The sequence below is a fragment of the Aptenodytes patagonicus genome, chromosome 12 (assembly GCF_965638725.1).
Source record: "Aptenodytes patagonicus chromosome 12, bAptPat1.pri.cur, whole genome shotgun sequence".
NCBI lineage: Eukaryota > Metazoa > Chordata > Aves > Sphenisciformes > Spheniscidae > Aptenodytes > Aptenodytes patagonicus.
In genome coordinates this window covers 22,185,704-22,203,514 of record NC_134960.1, presented here as the reverse complement: position 1 = coordinate 22,203,514, position 17,811 = coordinate 22,185,704, and the positions used below count along the sequence as shown (strand labels likewise).

General features: G+C 53.8%; 2 protein-coding genes across 2 annotated transcripts; both read left to right on the top strand.

Annotated features, from left to right (window-relative positions):
- The first annotated feature begins 9,005 nt into the window (after positions 1–9,005).
- Positions 9,006–13,936, top strand: LOC143166121 (protocadherin beta-15-like). The gene is made up of 2 exons (XM_076350219.1): positions 9,006–11,544; positions 12,971–13,936. Exons 1-2 carry the CDS (start codon positions 9,106–9,108, stop codon positions 13,088–13,090), a joined length of 2,559 nt encoding a protein of 852 aa, XP_076206334.1. The 5' UTR covers positions 9,006–9,105; the 3' UTR covers positions 13,091–13,936.
- Positions 13,937–14,797: 861 nt separating this feature from the next.
- On the top strand, positions 14,798–17,309 carry LOC143166257 (protocadherin beta-16-like). The gene has a single exon (XM_076350449.1). It carries the CDS (start codon positions 14,802–14,804, stop codon positions 17,307–17,309), a length of 2,508 nt encoding a protein of 835 aa, XP_076206564.1. The 5' UTR covers positions 14,798–14,801.
- Positions 17,310–17,811: the final 502 nt, after the last annotated feature.

Here is a 17,811-nt window from a genome sequence, read left to right as displayed (position 1 = left end):
TTATTTGCTTTGCACAAAATGTTTTTAAAAGAAGAAAAAAAGGAGACAAAAACTATTTTGCTTGTATGTTAAGGATCTAAATGTGAGATTTACAGTAGTGCATGATATGCTTGCTTCTTGAAAATCAGATTTGCTTACTGTGCCTTGGCTGAAATTTCTTGATCTCAAATGCCTCTACATCACTAATCTTATTTTAAAATTTTGGTTTAAACTTTTTTAGGTGTATTTTCTTTAAGGTATTTTAAATGAATAAATTAGTCATGGACAAACCTGTGAATTTCACTTTAAATTGAGGTGTGTGATTGGGAATAATATATAAAAATTACTGACAGTTGTCTCTCTCTCTAAATAGGTGTCTGTATCCCCTTTCTTTGTCTTCTGTAAAGATTAAAATGGACAATAAACATGTAGTAATGAATGTGAACACAATTCTTCAAGCATATTTAAAATGGTATAAGTATTTTCTGCGTTAGATACACTCTGGCCTGACAGGGAAGGAAGTTAAGAGATTAGTCAGCCCTGGTGCCTCCTACATCAATCCCTGATTTCCAGGGTTTAAGCTGGCTGCTGTCCTCACTTGCCCTGTAGTCCCAGTGCTGGGGGGAACCAGCGCACTGCTCAATAGTACTGCAATTTCATTTTTGATCTGTGGCAAGGGCAGAAAGCCAGCGTTAGGAACCCCAAGGGATAAAATGATCCCCATGGTTGCTCCATGACCTATATCCCTCCCAAACCCAGCTCAGTCCAGAGTGCCAGGTCCCCCCTCACAATCTCATCACATCACTGATGACCTAGTAATTCCCCTTTCTCTCCAGCCTCTTGCTTTGAGTCTAAAACTCTCTCGATCTGAGCTTGTTTCCCTGGATCTAAGTGTGTGCTCCTTTCCTCGGTGCACTGAGCAGCACAACAGGAGCCAGCTCCTGTGGACAAGGATGCAGATAGACAGACAGACAGATGCATAGATAGACAGATAAATTGATAGACATGGATGGATGGATGGATGGATAGATAGATAGATAGATAGATAGATAGATAGATAGATAGATAGATAGATAGATAATAAAGAGACCTGCCTCTCTCCGGGGGAGTCTGTCCCTTGCCCTAGCCGAACCCGGGTTGCTTGCCGAGCCCGGTTGTTTCCAAGCCGGTTTCTGCAGCTCCTTTCCGTGACTTGCAAATTCGCCAGTCGGTTTTTTCCCTGGTGGCGGCTGCCCTCCGCCGGCGCGGAGCGGGGATTGCAGCAGCAGATCCCCCGCCTGCCGAGCCGGGGACGGGGGCAGCCGGCTCCGACCCCGCTGCCTCTGCTCCTCCCTGGGCAGAGCTCCGGGCAGGGGCCGACTTGCTGGTGGACAAAAAAACTGCATTTAAGTGACCCTAAGGTGTGCCCAAGTCTCATCACCTTTTTGAGTGGCCTTGAGCAGATAATATTTTTATACGTGACAATGCTCATGGACTACAGGTTGTCTGCTATTAGCCCTCCCCGTCATTGATGGAATCCAGTATCTTTAATATAAAAATAATTACCTTCTTTTTTTTGTTTCAGACTTATGGACCCAGCAGTAGAAGAATCTTGACATCAGAGGTGTGCTGCACCTATCCAGGTATAAACTCTTTGGAAAGTAAATTAGCTGATGCACCTTCAGCAGTATCTGCTAAATGCATTGCTTTCATAACTGTATGCTTTATAATTATTCGCTAGGAATTGTGTGTGTGCGTCTATCTTTAAGTTGCTGTTCAGTTTTTCATTGCCAGTGTGTCCACTCTATTAGTAAATGTGATATCGGTGTGAGTATATGTCTGTTGCCTAAACAGTGAATAAACCCTTTCTGGATTTCTCCCCATAGGATGGATGTTTTCTGCTCTGGAAGTCTTCTTTCTTTCAGAGTATCTACATGTCATTGGTCAGCAGTGCAGAGCATGTCAAAACATCGTCCAACAGAAAGATGGCTTTTCATAGCTCAGCTTTGACAAGATACAACAGGTATAAAACAAAATAGTCAAGATACAAGGGTATGTTAGAATACTGAGAGCCTAAATCTCACCACTTTGTGTAAAAGATGATGTCGCAGGAAGTTCAGTGGTCACCCTGTATTTCTGGAAATGGTTTAGTTGTGTCAGAGACACAAAGGTCATCCTGTCATCCTGGAGGGTGCCTGGTCTGCAGTTGCAGTTGCTGCTGGAACCATAATGTGAGAGTAAGGACCTGCAGCTGAGGGCAGAGAAGTAGGTGTTAAACAGAGGGCATAAAAAGCCTTTGTTTGCCCAGGTATCCTCCCAAAACAGGAAGTCTTTGCTGTTTCTATAAAGCATAGGCCAGATTTCTCTTACGCTGGGGCTATACAGCCTTCATGATTTAGCTGGATTTGGTTTACGAACAGTGCTGGCCACTTAGTTAACTGCTGGACTGGTCACTGTGTCTTCAGAAGCACTAGACGTGAGTGGGGGGTGGCCCCCTCATGTTGATCCATCTCTCTGTTCACTTGCGACATAAGTAAACATGACAACTCCCTTGATCTCTCTGTCTCCTTTGAAAGCCTCAGTTCAGAAGCTCTGTTTTCCTTCCAGGCAGTGACCACGCTGTCTATGAAGTTGTGCTTGAATCACTTCTTCATTGACCTCCCTTTTAGGTGGCACTGGGCCAGGTGTTTCCACCTTCTCAATATGTTCATGCAATCCAAGGGTTACAGGATTGGGAACTTGGCTTGAAGATGGGCCAAGCCTGGCATCAGGAGACAGAAAGTTGGGCACCAATGCTTACTTTCTCTGGGCACTTCATCCTGTTAAACTGGCTGAGATACTGGGGTTCCCTTTGGTTTGCTGATACCTTCTGACAGTTTTCTTGCTCTCCAAGTGGAAAGAGAACCACTCTGAGGGCGAAAGATGGAAAAGAAGATATCTAGGTCCTAAGCCAGACACTGAGAATGGGGGAAAGACAAACACAAACCTAAAGAACTGTATCTCAGCCTTTCTTCCTCCTACCTTCCTCTCCTGGCTGACTGTTATGTTTCTTCCTTCTTTATGCCCATTTTCGCTCCTTTCTGATCCATGCACCTGCTTTGTCTTCAGACTGCATCAACTGCCCTTCCTGCTTTTCGCCAGAATTCCCCACTCTGGCTGATTGGACCCCACTTTCCCTTTACTAACGCTTATTCTGATTCTTTTCTTACAGGTGCTACACCAACAAGCTCCTCCTAAGTTGCCTTCAGGATGGATCCCACATGTATTTCTCTGTCCTTACCCTCCTCGATCAGCCTTGTCAACCAAACAGCTTCATGCTTGTCCTCTCTTGGCCTCTCTTGCATAGCAACTTTCCCTCCCTTGACCATTACTATCCCCTCTCCTGCTCTCCCTTTCTCTCCTTCACTTCCAAACCTGCTTCTCAGCTGAATCCCTGTTTCTATCCTCAGATGACCAGCTAGAATTCCAAAATCAGCCTGTCCAAGGCCAACCTTTCCCCATATCCTTTCCTCCCTGGCCTGTCCATTAAAGAGAAAATGTGCATACAGCACATACAGACAGCATACAGTCTGGCTATTTCTCGCTTTCTTATTATATCGCTCAGCTGTTTTCCTTCAATCACTTCTAGCCACTATCTGCAGGTAGCCAATTGTATAAACATTTCTTCACAAGCTGTAAGTTTCTTGCCCTTGTTCATGAAATGCCTGTGTGGCACTTCTGTCCCTGAAGTCTTTTTTTCAAGGCTATCCAAATGTCACTGAGAAAATCATCTTATTCTCTGTTGCTTCATGAAAAGCACACGGAAAGCCAAGATTATTCACACAGTGGACTTGAATTGCCTGACAACCTTGTGCTGCTTGACTGTTCATCATGTGACTTTCCATTTGTATCTATCTCCTCCTAGTCAACTGAGACAGCCACTGCGGGAAACTGTGGAAGGAGTCATACAGAAATTGAACACAAGAACATGGAGAAAAAAAATCTCAGTATTTTCCCCCACAAAATACATCAACTTAGCGCTAGAAATTAAAACATTATTTGTGGGCCATTTGAGACCTCAGGGTGCAAGAAAACACATGGTTCTAGGGATCTACGAAGCAAGTTGCTGCATATTTGACCTAGGAGTGAGGTTGAGGATGGAAAAATTGGATCCCACTAAGCACAAAGTTTATGAAGATGAGAATAATTACTTGGCTTCAAAAGGCATTCGTAGTAGCAAAGTGTTGAAGCTGAGTAGATTTATTTTCAAACGAGAAGTACTGAGGTTGTCATGGCTAGAGAGAAGAGAGCAAGAATTCGTTGCCTTCAAAAGATGTAGGATGGAAAAGGTCTGGGTAGACATCTGGCAGGTATTTTCTGTCCAGCATTATCTTTGGAGACTGGAGAGTGCAGAATATCTTTGAGAAGGTATATGAACTCAGACTTTTGAAGCGGGGAATTTCCCCTTACTCTTCGAAGTTGGAAGGTATGCAGGGGGGATTTTAGAGCAGATGATAACCTCACAAACTGGTGTTAGTAGAAAGGAAATACTGCTACCTAGGAGAAAATGTGGCCCACATTGTGTCCGAGAGGAACGAGCAGCATTTCTGCCTCGATCAAAACACCAGAATCCTGACAGTAAAGTAGTCTCTGGACCAGAAGAGATCTGAGATCTGTCCACAGAGCGATACCTGCACTCTCTTCTTTAAGATATTCTTTGAAAATCCCTTGCAGCTGATCCGAGGGGAGGTGGAGGTTCATGCTGCTATTAATAGTGAATTGGTTCTTAACTCCAGCTTACTCTAGGAGAGGACATAGAACAATTGGAGGTCTCCTCGTGAAACAGAAAATATCCAAAACTCTGAGCCTCTCTCAACCAGCCTGTGCTTGAAAACGCTTCGATTGTCTCTCTGACTTCTGGAAGATGTTGTGCGCAACACCTGAGCAATGCTTGCTACGTTTGCCCAAAGCACACACCTTTGTTAAGCACATTTGACAGAAGGTTTGCATAGGACGCCTTCTAGATGTTTCATACTTGCCTGGATTATTAGTGCCGAACCAAATACCTCAATAAGTACTAAGAAAGTGCGTTTATTTGCCGAAGACTTCAGGTGGGAAATGTGTTTCATAATTTGCCCTAGCAATAGCCAGAACCTAACGGAGGAGATGCGTGCTGAGGCTCGGGGGTAGACGCCCCTGTGCAGTTCCTGCGTTGGACGCCCAGTGCCGCTGTTGGCCAGCGCTGTGCGTGTATTGCTGCTGCTGGGCGGGGAGCTCCCAAGCAGGGAGAGCCCAGTGAGCGCCAGTCAGATGCTGCATGGCTGACATTAGCTGAGAGCTCAGCCGAAATGTCCCGGCTGCACTGGCATACGCCCTCGTTCAAAGCCTTTCCAAGGGATGTGCTGGGAATTGCCGCATCGAGAACCGTCTGGAAACGCCAAAAGCACAAGGCAGAACCGGGGATGTGAAGGAGGGAGACGGTCTCCCAGGCTGTCCCCAGCCCGCTGATGCCACACTCCATCCCTGGGGGATTTGGGAAGATTTCACCGCAGGTCTGGGGTCACTCAGGCAGAGCCCGTTGGTTGGTAAGCACCGACTTAATACCGCGAGAAAGAAATGTTTACATTTAACAGAGTGATGGGGAAAGCATTAACTGGACTGAATGCAGGCAGAGAGAGGAGGCCGGTTTATCTCTCGGAAAATGAACCACAAATAGGATATGTACCAGTGGTATTTACAGCATAACGGAAAGCCAGAAGATTGGGAACGATCCTCCGGGCTTTCCTCGCGTTTGCATCCAGCGGAGAGCTCAGGGCAGCAGTTCCGCAGGAGAGCTGGGAATTCAGACGCTGTCTGAATGCTAGAGGCGAGAGGACAAATCCGTCCTGGGAGCTGGCTGGGAATGAGAGAACGGGAACGTTGCTCCCTCTTTGCACTCGGGCACGGAAACCACAGTGACTCGGGGAAGCATCTGTGCTTTTGATCTGCAGGCAACTGCTCCTCCCAAGCCACGCTGTCCTCGGGGTGTGCTGGAGATGGATGGGCAGTGGCTCCAGGGATGGGGAAGAAGCCTTTATCCGGGGGGGGGAACAAAACCCGGCATGGAGCCGCTGAGATTTCACTCGGCGGATCTGAATTCCCAGCTGGAAGACCAAGAAGGGGATTTTGGAAACTGAAATTGCTCAGGCTGCAGAAGTTTAGGAACACTGTGTTCTGAAATACGGAGACATACGAGGAACCGAGCAGAATATGTTGCTGTAGCTCTTTTCTAGCGTTGATGTAAATCTCAGAGTAAAGAGGAAACCGGTTTTCGGTCATTTAAAGCTACCTTCTTAGGATACAGACGTCATCACTAAACCAAAAACCGAGGAAGCCTGCAACATCACTATGTGCTCAAGGAGATAAGTAATTTCTCTGACACATTTATGTGAATTACATTCTTATTACGGCTATGGTTCCTTAGTCTGTCCTAAAACACAGTGTGCCTTCGTCTGGCAGTATACATACTTCTTCTTTTTTCCACTCATACACATCCACTTTATTGTTGTCACCCAACGGCAAACACCAGCATTAGCTATCCAATGGTGCACGGTAAGTGACCCTCTTCATTTCGCGTTTCTCTAAAATCTGAAAGAACATGAACTTCACTCTAAGAGCAGCATCTTCTGATGTGCGAAGTTACTACGATAGCCAGGAGCTCCGTTAAGGATCACTGTTCCTCTTACACCCTTCTACCCCTGAAGCTGAAGGACACCGTTTCCTTTCTGAAATGAGGGGACTAACAGTTACCGGGTTACTGCAGTCAGGGTGGGAAGTGTCTGTGGAAGCTCTTCTCAGCTTGTTTCTGTTCCCTGCTGCGTAGTGGTGCCAACGGTTACCCTACAGGGAAGCAAATAGACCTTCCTCTCTCTGAGGTGCCAAGAGCTGAGCAGGAGCACTGGCAAGGGCACAAAGCAAATGGATTCCAGGTGTCACGGTTATTTTTGCATGGCACGAATTGAGGAGAGAAGCCACATTCCCAACGCATCTACTGCTGTACTTGGCCTATGGTTGGTTTTACATCAAGTTTCTGTGTTGGTGATGATGACAGAAACTCGAGAGATGGACACGTCCCTGGAAGGGAAGAAAGGAAGAAAGCTGTCCTGGTCTTTGGTGTAGGTTAGCCTTTTAGATCCTATCACGCTTCCAAGTCAAAGGGCGATAAGAGGAAATCACAAAAAAATGGCTGCATCCGTGCAAAGTTCTCTAGTAGCTAAAATTCTGGGGAATCCTAAAGTCAACCTTGGTTGTTACTTTTTCCTAGATACAGTCACGACGTTTTTATTTTAAAACAAATGAAGGCATCAGCGAATTTCCAGGACTTCACCTGGTGAGTATTGTTTGACAGTGTCAGCCCTTCTAGCAAACAAAAATAAAGGGAAAACATCTAGGAAATTAAAGGAAAGGTGTCAAACCCAAGGAGGTTAGGATACTTTCTATATGAAAAATTAGCGTGGTTCCTTTCATAGTAAAAGCTGAATTAAAATTGCTTCAACCAAAAATATGTAGTGCAAGCTGTATTTTGTTTTCTCCTCCACGTTTGTATTCCGTAAGCAGCAGTCTGGTCTTGGAGGCAGCTGTGTGCATCTCCAGTACATCGCGTGTGCGTTTGCCGGAGCTCGCCGCTGGGTCCTCAGAAGTCGCGGTATCAGTCGATCCTCAGGGCCGGCGATGAGTGCCTGACCCTGGGGTTTTTATCCGGTCTCCGGCACGGATCCTGGCTCGCACTACCAGGCCGTGCTCAGGACCCCTCGCTCTCCCCTTTCACCTCCGTTTCCCCACGGTTGTTCCTCCCAGGTCTCCTCTTGACCTCTCCCTTTTACCGAGTTTGATCCTGCCTCTAATCATCCCATAATGAGCTTTGCATATTCCCAGAACCCCCCTCAAACACCTCGTAATCAGTTTGCTCTTTCCTGTGAGACCCTTTCTGATAATCCATGATAATATTCCCTCCCCCCCCCACCCCCCCTTATCGTTTACAAAGTTTCTTGTTGAACCTCTTGGAATTTACACTTGAATGGTCCCTTTAACGGCCCATCGATCGGTGTCGTTAGATCCCTGGTCTTTGCTATTGTCTCCGTTAGCTCCTGCTCGTTAGCGTTTATGTACCTCGGGGTTTAATTTATGAGCTCTCCTGTTTGCTTCCTTGCCTTCTGTATTAAATAGCTCTTGGCCGTATATCCTTATACAGGTACAGGAGTTCGGGTTTGACCTCTGAGTACGGGGACCTTTAAAGTATTTCTGAGCCTGTGTGGTAACGTTAGAGGAGAAAGGACTGTATACTTCCAAAACATGGAAACAGGTTGCAGCATTTCGATGTTTGTGTACGGCTGGGGACATTTTTCACGAATGTGTTATACAGTGACACACCTTATCGTGGGTGCAAGTGTCAGCAGGCGGCAGGGGAGGATACTCCCGCCAGTTAAGGAGAAAAAGTTGTTAGTGTGTCCTTTGGGCGAGATGTGATACACAGTGTGAAGAAAACAGCAGTTAGAATGACGTGTCCTAGAACAGCATTATCGTTCTAGTGTGATGGTGAAGCATTTGCTTTCGGGACCTTTCCCTGGCACCAGCTCTCGTACTCCATAGCGGTGCTTCGCTGACCCGCCCCACTTGCTAACTGCCCTGTGCTGATTAACAAGTGGAGAAGAGAAGGAAAATCCCGCAGTGCATCCAGTGGAAGTGGCAAATCTTGCAATGCCTACGCAACACAGAGGAAAACCAAGCGCTGTGTACGAAGAGGCCGCGGTTGCGAGCTGGGAAGTGCTACCCAGAGCAGCGCTCTGTATGCGGGGAGGGAGCCTGCTTCCAAGCGAGAAGAGCATTTACACTGCGCCTTTTGGCTTCGGTTTGGCACGGAGAGTGCAGAGTCAAGCAGCAAATTCCGAATCAGCAGCCCTGCCCCGAATGAGGGACGATTCCCCCTTGCGACGCTGGGTGGGGGTGTTGGCCACGGACCGGCAGGTTCCTCTGCCCGCACCGGGTTTGCAGGCACAGGGAAGACAAAAAAGCCCTGTGAGCTGCTCGGGAAGGGCGGCGGGGCACGGAGTCGGGGCGCTCGGGGACTTTCAGACCCCCTTACCCCGGCATTCCTGGCAAACCCCGCTCTGCCTCGGACGCTGCTTAAAAATGCTGGCAACCACGGAGGACGGTGGATGGCTTTTCTGGAGACTAATGGCGTGTGGGAGACGGAGCGGAGACAGCAAGAGGCAAGTGATCTTGTTTATTCTGTGCGTTTGCGTGTGTCAGAGCGGGGCCGAAACCCTCCGCTATTCTCTGGCGGAGGAAATGGAGAAGGACTCCTTTGTCGCCAATATTGCAAAGGACCTGGGGGTTTCTCCGAGCCAGCTCGTGGCTCGCAAGGCCCGCGTTGTGTCCGAGGGGAACGAGCAGCTTTTCCGCCTCAATCAAAACACCGGAGTCCTGACGGCAAAGGAGTCGCTGGACCGAGAGGAGATCTGTCCGCAGAGCGATACCTGCACACTCTTTTTTAAGATATTCTTTGAAAATCCCTTGCAGCTGATCCGAGGGGAGGTGGAGGTTCGTGACGTGAACGACAACTCCCCCGTGTTCCCGGAGAAGGAGATGGTTTTAGAGATTCCCGAAACGACATCTCTCGGGTCCCGTTTCCCTCTGGAAAGCGCCCGGGACAAGGACGTGGGCAGCAACGGCTTGCAGAACTACAGCCTTGGGTCCAATTCGCATTTCTCCCTCGCTCTCGGAACAGGGAAAGGTGGAGCAAAATACGCGGAGCTCGTCCTAGAGCGGCAGCTGGACCGCGAAGAGCAGCGACAGCTGAATTTACTCCTCACCGCCACCGACGGGGGCTCGCCACCCAGGTCGGGCACGGCTCAGGTACGGATCGTGGTGCTGGATGCCAATGACAACATCCCAGTCTTCGGCCGGGAGGTCTACGAGGTGCGCCTGGCCGAGAACAGTCCCCCGAAGCAGCTGGTGGTCAGAGTCGCGGCCGCGGATCCCGACGAAGGGTCCAACGGGAAAGTGCGGTACGCCTTCACCCAGACATCGGAGCGGTCCCGGCAGCTCTTCGAGCTGAACCCTGCCACTGGGGAGATACGGGTCGCGGGCAACCTGGACTTCGAGGAAGCAGAAAACCACGAGATGGTGGTGAGAGCCACCGACGGCGGGGGGTTGTCTGCGCATTGCAAAGTGCAGGTGGAGGTCCTGGACGTGAATGACAACGCCCCGGAGATAGCGCTCACCTCCCTCACCGCCTCCATTCCTGAGGACGCCCCGCCCCGGACCGTGGTGGCCCTGTTCAGTGTGCGGGACCGGGACTCCGGGGAAAACGGCAGGACGGAGTGCGCCATCGACGGGGACTTGCCCTTCAGTCTTACCCCCACTTTTGATAATTACTACGAACTGAGAACAAACGCAGCGCTGGACAGGGAGAGGACGGCGGAGTATAACATCACCATCACAGCCATGGACTGGGGGACGACGCGGCTGAGCTCTCGGGAAAGCATCTTCGTGCAGATATCGGACGTGAACGACAATCCCCCAGAGTTTACCCAGGAGATTTACACCATGTCGGTCACGGAGAACAACAGTGCCATGCTCCGGATCGGTAGCGTGAACGCCACGGACGCCGACGCGGGAAAAAACGCCCGCGTAAACTACGCGCTGGTGCGGCAGGAGGGCAAGGAGCAGCCCGACGTGTCGGTCAACTCTGAAAACGGGGACGTTTACATCCTCCGCCCGCTGGACTACGAGGAGGTGCGCGCCTTCGAGGTGGCGGTGCGCGCTACCGACGGCGGCTCGCCGCCGCTCAGCGCCCAGGCGGTGCTACGCGTGGTGGTGCGGGACGAGAACGACAACGCACCCGTCGTGCTGCACCCGCCCCACGACAGCAGCGCGGCGGCGGGCGAGCTGGTGCCGCGGTGGGCGCGGGCGGGCTACCTGGTGGCCAAGGTGGTGGCGGTGGACGCGGACGCGGGTCAGAACGCGTGGCTGTCGTACGAGCTGGCCAAGGCGACGGAGCCGGGGCTGTTCCGCGTGGGGCTGCACAGCGGCGAGGTGCGCACGGCGCGGGCCGTGGCGGAGCGCGACGCGCCCCGGCAGAGGCTCGTCGTGCTGGTGCGAGACCGCGGGCAGCCGCCGCGCTCCGCCACCGCCACCCTCGGCATCGCCCTGGTGGACGGCTTCTCCGACGCCCATTTGCGGGTGAGCGAGGAGGCGCCGGCCGCCGAGCCCGACGGGCCGCTGACCCTGTACCTCATCGTCTGCCTGGCCTGCGTGTCGGCGCTGTTCCTGGCCACCGCGGTGGCCGCCGTGGTGGTGAAGGTGCGGCGGGCCAGGCGAAGCGAGGCGGAGACCTTGCCCACGTTCCCGAAGGCTGCCACGGAGAGCAACGCGGGCTCCCTGCCCCGCAGCTACGTGTACGACGTCTGCTTCGCCGCCGGAACCGTCAACAGCGAGTTTCGGTTCCTCAGGCCCCTCTTCCCCTGCTTACCCGCCGGGCTGCCCCCCGGCCCGGGCGAACAGCGGAGCTCGGTGTGCTCGCAAGAGGCGGCCAACCTCGGGGAAGAAGGCGACTGGGCTGCACAGGTGAGGGACGTGGCCGGGCCGAGGCGAAGGGGGGAGCGGGTAGGGAGCAGCGCGGGGGGGGGGATGTGCTCACCCCTGGCATTAAGGGCTACCGATGTTGCGGAGCGGGTGGTGGAGGAGCCACTGGGGAGAGAGGAGAGGGTAGAGAGGGTCTCAGAGCCGCTGGCGGGGGCCTCCCACGAGGATCCGGCACGGCTCAGCTGCTCCCCAAGTGCTGACTAACCGCGCCTCTCTGCATCCAGCTCTATGCCCTGAGTATTCGCGTTAGATCAAGTCTTTGGTGTCACCACAAAGGGGGGCAGCTGGACCATGAGAAGATGAGAAGTAGGGGTATGGATGTGTGAGCCACACAGTGGGTCCTGTCCACGCGCTGCGTAGAGCCCGTAGGGACCCAGAGCAGGAACGACACCGCACCTAGGGACACGTCCTCCCGGAGGCGGCAGCACCGGGAAGGTAGTGGTCCTGTCCAGCGTTAACCGGGACTGCGGGGACAACGGTGCAAAGGGGTGTCACATCACTGACAGCGTCCCCTGCACTGCTGTTAGGAGCTGGTGCTCGGCGCTGCCAAGTGCCGTTCACCAGGGTGGAGGCAGTGCTGAACTCAAGCTGTCTGACAAGCTGCTGGAGGCCACGGAGGTGGGGACCTTCTGCCATTAAATTCCTTTATATGTGCCTTGAATGAACTGTACTGGCCAGAAAAATGTTGATACCGGGGCTTTACAACGCACCCTCCCAGTCCCTTCCTGACCCACCCGGGTGATCCCGGACAGTACCAGCACCTCTCTTCCCGGTGCTGCTGTGAACGTAAAGTGAGTCATGTTTGAGACATCCTTTAAACTTCGGCTGTTCAAAGAGCGTGGGGGAGACAAGACGCGGCCATTGAAACAGCTCCTTCTCGCCTCATGGGGTTACTAGTTTCCGGGGATCCATCTAGCGCTTTACAAGAGTCTGGACGATGAACATATATGAGGCTGAAGACCCACAAACACCATCTCATGGTCACTCCACAAGATTTTCGTATTTCATAACCACTGATGACTTGGACTCACTTCACTGCAGGTTCTCAGAACCGCAGTTGCAGTAGCCTCAGGGGGCGTCAAGGACCCATCTTGATACGTCAACTTTAAACCACATTTACTGTTTGTGAGAAAGTGGTTTTGTTTTGGGCTCTTACCATCTCAAATTACTCCCTCAGACTCATAAAAGGTTTGCAGTAGTGCCTTTGTGATGTCCACAGTGGAGGATGCTTTCTGGCTTTAGATTTTCCCCGTTCAGGTCAGAGTCTCACTGCCTTGTCCAACCTCCTCTTTGGCTCTGGGTAAAGAGTGGTGCCACCCATGCAGAAGTGTAAGACATGCCCTCTAAGCTTCTCGCTGATGCGTGCTTCAACGCCCAAACAACAACCTCCACTCTCTGTTCTTTGCAGGGCAGAGCTCCCCTCTCCGAAGACACGGGGCCCAGACCTGCGGAAGCAGCTTGCACTGCAAACAGGGGGATGGAGCTAAATGTCAATTCTGATCAAAACCCTTGGCACACCCATCAGTAAGTGAGGAGAAAGACAAGCATGTCTGTCCTCACCGGCTAACGTCCTCACAGGGAAAAGAGAACGAAGAGACCAAACACCCACGCAAAAGGTACCAGGGAGGTACAAGGCTTCTCTGTGAGAGAGCAAAACCACTCTCCTCTTGAGCAGTGCTTTATCCATGTAGGTATTTTGTAATTGTGATTTGGATGGAGGACGAGGACTGTGTTGCATGTTGATTACTCCAAGACTTGATGTATGTTTGTGAGAGTGCTACTGCTTCTAAATGTTAAGGGAAATCCTGAAAACTGGAAGCAGATCTTCAAGATAACTTTTTCCTACATCACCTTTTCTGCGTTTTTTTTCTTATGGAGAGGGTTCTGTAATAATGTCTTAATTTTCTGCAGTCTGTTCAATACCAGGCCAAACAGATATTAATCAAAATTAAGTGGTGCTTGCAAAGGAATTCCTTAATAACAAGCAGAGGCTGATTACATTAGAAACGGCTGACACTGGCACACTTCGCATATTTGACCGGGAGTTTACAGGTTCTCCACACTGTAAAGAGCGGGCTTTGAGCAATGTATTCATTTTTTTTTTCCCGTAACGTAAAGTTGAAATCGACATTTCAGGATTTTTGAGTACAAGGTCGTAGAGAATTAAAAGTACTGTTTGTGGTTTTACAGTAAAATAGGCTAAAACGTTTACAATAAACTTAAGGCACTGTAGAATATAGTGTCAAGAAGCTTTCTGTTTTCCTTTCATTAATCGATATTGATCTATAAAGTACTGTGATATTTCCTGTGGCTCACACATTTTTAAGAGTCAAATGCTTGATGACAGAAAACAATAAAACCTACTTGGAACTCCCTCGGGTGAGTGTGTTGTCTCGAAGATCACTTGTCACAGTCATCGCCGACACTTGTCACTGTCATAGTCACCCCAAGAGCACCATTTCGGAGTAAATCCGTGCCTTTGGCATGGATTTTATGCGGGGGAAATCAGAGCGACCTGGAAGTAGGCCGTTCTCAGAAGCCGGAGCAAGGTAGAGGGGGCTTGTCTGAGCCAAGCTGAGGTCCGAGAGGTGCTGCCCCCGGCCCCTTTGCGAGGGCTCCCAGCCTGAGAGGCCGTGAATCGGGGAAACAATCTCAGTCCATTCCAGAAACCCGCCCGAGAATTACTACGGGGAACTACATGGCGATCGCTGCCGTGGTTCATGGACCAGCTCACTCTGGATGCTGGACACCTGTAACAATACACAGCTTTTTCAGCTAAACAGCCTAAAATTAATGTCTTCACTGTGCATAAACACTTCAAACTGTTGTAGGGAGGGACATTAGAAAAACCAGCTTTAAATAAAACTCGTTTTCAAATAAAAGGCAAACAGAAGCATTGCTCATTCAAGTGGTGGCCATACTTTGAACAGAGTTGTATGGGCAGTTAAATCTGTATGCCCTGACCTCGCAACAGAGAAAGATAGCGGTTTCTCTCTGTTCTGCAGTCTTTGCTCCGGGAAATCTCCGCGTGCTTCTGCAGGTCGGCCGCCTGGTGCCGCTGCTGACCGCAGAGGCGCGGAAGCTCCGCGCAGCTCCCAGATCCACCGGCCCCGGAGCTCGGCCGGGCGGGGCCGTTCGCGGGGCTGCACCATCCCGGGCTGCTCTGCTCGGCGGTCGGCAGGCTGGATCGGCAGCTCCATCCAGCTCACAGGGGGAGGAGATCGGTTGGCTGGGAGGCAATGGAGCTGAGGAAGAGCGCGGAACGGCTCCCAGGGCGAGCGGTGGCTCTCATCCTGCTGCTCCTTTGCGTGTCGGGGATGAGAACAGAAACCGCCCCGTACTCGGTGCCCGAAGAGGCGGAGAGAGGCTCCTTTGTGGCGAATATCGCTAAGGATTTGGGACTGACCGGTGAGGAATTATCGGCTCGACAGGCTCGGCTCGTTCCTGAAGGAGAAAAGCAGTATTTACAGCTGAACCAACACACCGGGGATTTGGTGGTGCGAGAGCAGATGGACCGGGAGGAGCTGTGCGGGCAGACTGAGCCCTGCCTGGTGCGTTTCGAGGTGCTGCTGGAGAGCCCACTGCAGTCCTTCCGAGCTGAGGTAAGCCTCACCGACATAAATGATCATGCTCCCGTGTTCTTAAATAAAGAGATAGTTTTAAAGATCCCGGAAAGTGCAATGCCGGAGGCTCGATTTTTGTTGGAAAGCGCTCAGGATCCAGATGTGGGGAACAACAGTCTTCAGCATTACAATATCAGCTCGAACGACTATTTCCATATCTGCACCCGGAGGCGGAGTGATGGCAGGAGGTACGCCGAGCTGGTGTTGGACCGAGCCCTGGACCGGGAGCAGCAGGCAGAAGTGGCTTTCAGTGTCACGGCTGTGGACGGTGGGTCTCCACCGCGCTCTGGTACAGCCTTAATCCGCGTGGTAGTCCTGGATACAAATGACAACATCCCGGTATTTAGCCGTAGTCTGTATAAAGTCCGAGTATTAGAAAATAGCGCCGAGGATACCCCAGTGGTGGTGGTGTCTGCTAGCGATTTAGACTCAGGAACGAACGGGGAAATAGCTTATTCCATAGTTCAAAACTCAGAGGAAAATCTCCAGACGTTTAAAATCAATCCAGAGACAGGGCAGATTGGACTCAAAAAGACGGTGGATTATGAAGAAACAAAGACCTACGAGATAGACGTCCAGGCCACAGACGGAGGGGGCCTGTCCGCGCACTGTAAGGTGGAGGTGCAGGTGGAGGACATGAACGACAACGCCCCCGAGGTGATCATCACCTCCCTCACCAGCACCCTCTCGGAAGCCGCCCCGCCGAACACCGTGGTGGCCCTCTTCAACGTGCGGGACCGGGACTCAGGGGACAACGGCAGGACGAGCTGCGAGCTGCCGGGCGAGCAGCCCTTCAGCATCACGCCGCTGGCGGCCGACGCGTACGCACTGGTGACATCGGAGGCGCTGGACCGGGAGGAGGTGGCGGAGTACAACGTGACGGTGCGGGCCCGCGACGAGGGTTCCCCCGCGCTCTCGGCGTCCAAGACGCTGCTCGTGCGGCTCTTGGACGTGAACGACAACGCGCCCACCTTCGCCCAGGCAGTTTACACCATGGTGCTGAGCGAAAACGAGCCCGCGGGGACAAGCCTGGGCCGTCTGAGCGCCACGGACGCGGACGCGGGAAAAAACGCCCGCGTGAGATACGCGCTGGAGCCGCCCCCGCCGGGCGCCCCTGCCGCTGCATCCTTCGTGTCCGTGGACACGGAGAGTGGAACCGTGCGGGCGCTGCGCCCGCTGGACTACGAGGAGGTGCGCGCCTTCGAGGTGGCGGTGCGCGCTACCGACGGCGGCTCGCCGCCGCTCAGCGCCCAGGCGGTGCTACGCGTGGTGGTGCGGGACGAGAACGACAACGCACCCGTCGTGCTGCACCCGCCCCACGACAGCAGCGCGGCGGCGGGCGAGCTGGTGCCGCGGTGGGCGCGGGCGGGCTACCTGGTGGCCAAGGTGGTGGCGGTGGACGCGGACGCGGGTCAGAACGCGTGGCTGTCGTACGAGCTGGCCAAGGCGACGGAGCCGGGGCTGTTCCGCGTGGGGCTGCACAGCGGCGAGGTGCGCACGGCGCGGGCCGTGGCGGAGCGCGACGCGCCCCGGCAGAGGCTCGTCGTGCTGGTGCGAGACCGCGGGCAGCCGCCGCGCTCCGCCACCGCCACCCTCGGCATCGCCCTGGTGGACGGCTTCCCCGACGCCTTCCTCCAGCTCAACCACGCCCCTGCGGGGAGGCCGCAGCAGCAGCCGCAGGCGGGCGAGGAGGACCTGCTCACCGCCTACCTCATCGCCTCCCTGGGCTGCGTCTCGTCGCTCTTCCTCCTGTCCGTCCTCGCCTTTTCGGCGGCCAAGCTCTGCAAGGCTCGCCTCCGGGCACGCCTGTCGCCCCCCTCTGCCCGCTGCTACGCTGACGGCGACTTCGCCACCGGCGGCGCGGACGTGGCCGGCACGGGCACTCTCTCGGCGGCTTACCGCTACGAAGCGTGCCTGACCACCGGCTCGGGGAGGAGCCAGTTCCAGTTCCTGAGGCCCGTCCTGCCCGGCCCGCAGAGCCGCGCCGAGGCGGGGGCGGGCAAGGACGGGGAACCGCTGTGCGGCTCGCAGCCCGCTGGCGAGAGGGAAGCCAACCCGCGGAGCGCAGCCCCTCCTCCCGTTCAGCCGCCGGACTGGCCGGCCGGCGGGCGCGTCCACGCCTGAGCCTTGCTGGGTCCCGCCCCCGTTCCCCGCCCTCAGCCTGAGATCCCCGAGTAGATGTAGTGCCGGGCGGTGCCGCTACCTGCGTGCTGCCCCCGCGGAGGCTCTTGCCCGGCTCCTCCGGCCGCGGAAGGCGGCTCAGTCCCTCCGGGCCGAGCCTCCGCCCCACCGTGCCGTGGGAAACGCCTTGTGCCTGTCGCGCCGCCGTGTTTCCCCAAGGGCACGGCTTTGCCTCCCGGGAGCCAAGCGCGCACGCCTGCCCGCGGGCTCTGGGCAGCGGGGAGCGGGGGGAGACGCGGGGGAGACGCGGGGCAGCTGCCGGCGCTGCCCGTGCGCTCGGGCTCAAGCGGCGGCCCCGCAGGACGCTCGGCGCTCCTTCCCTGCGCTTCCCTCCCCGGCGCGGTGTGCGCGCGTCCTGCCGCGGGGCCCCGACGCGGGCGAGCGGCCGGCAGCCGCGCGTGTGCGCACGGGTCCGTGTGCCGCTGCGAGCCGGCAGCGCGGGCAG

What these genes read in the sequence shown, in the direction of transcription:
- LOC143166121 (XM_076350219.1), top strand. Translation starts at nt 9,106, where the DNA reads ATGCTGGCAACCACGGAGGACGGTGGATGGCTTTTCTGGAGACTAATG. An exon ending in AAGGCGACTGGGCTGCACAG is followed by an intron (nt 11,545 to 12,970) that starts GTGAGGGACGTG and finishes TGTTCTTTGCAG; the next exon opens with GGCAGAGCTCCCCTCTCCGA.
- LOC143166257 (XM_076350449.1), top strand. Translation starts at nt 14,802, where the DNA reads ATGGAGCTGAGGAAGAGCGCGGAACGGCTCCCAGGGCGAGCGGTGGCT.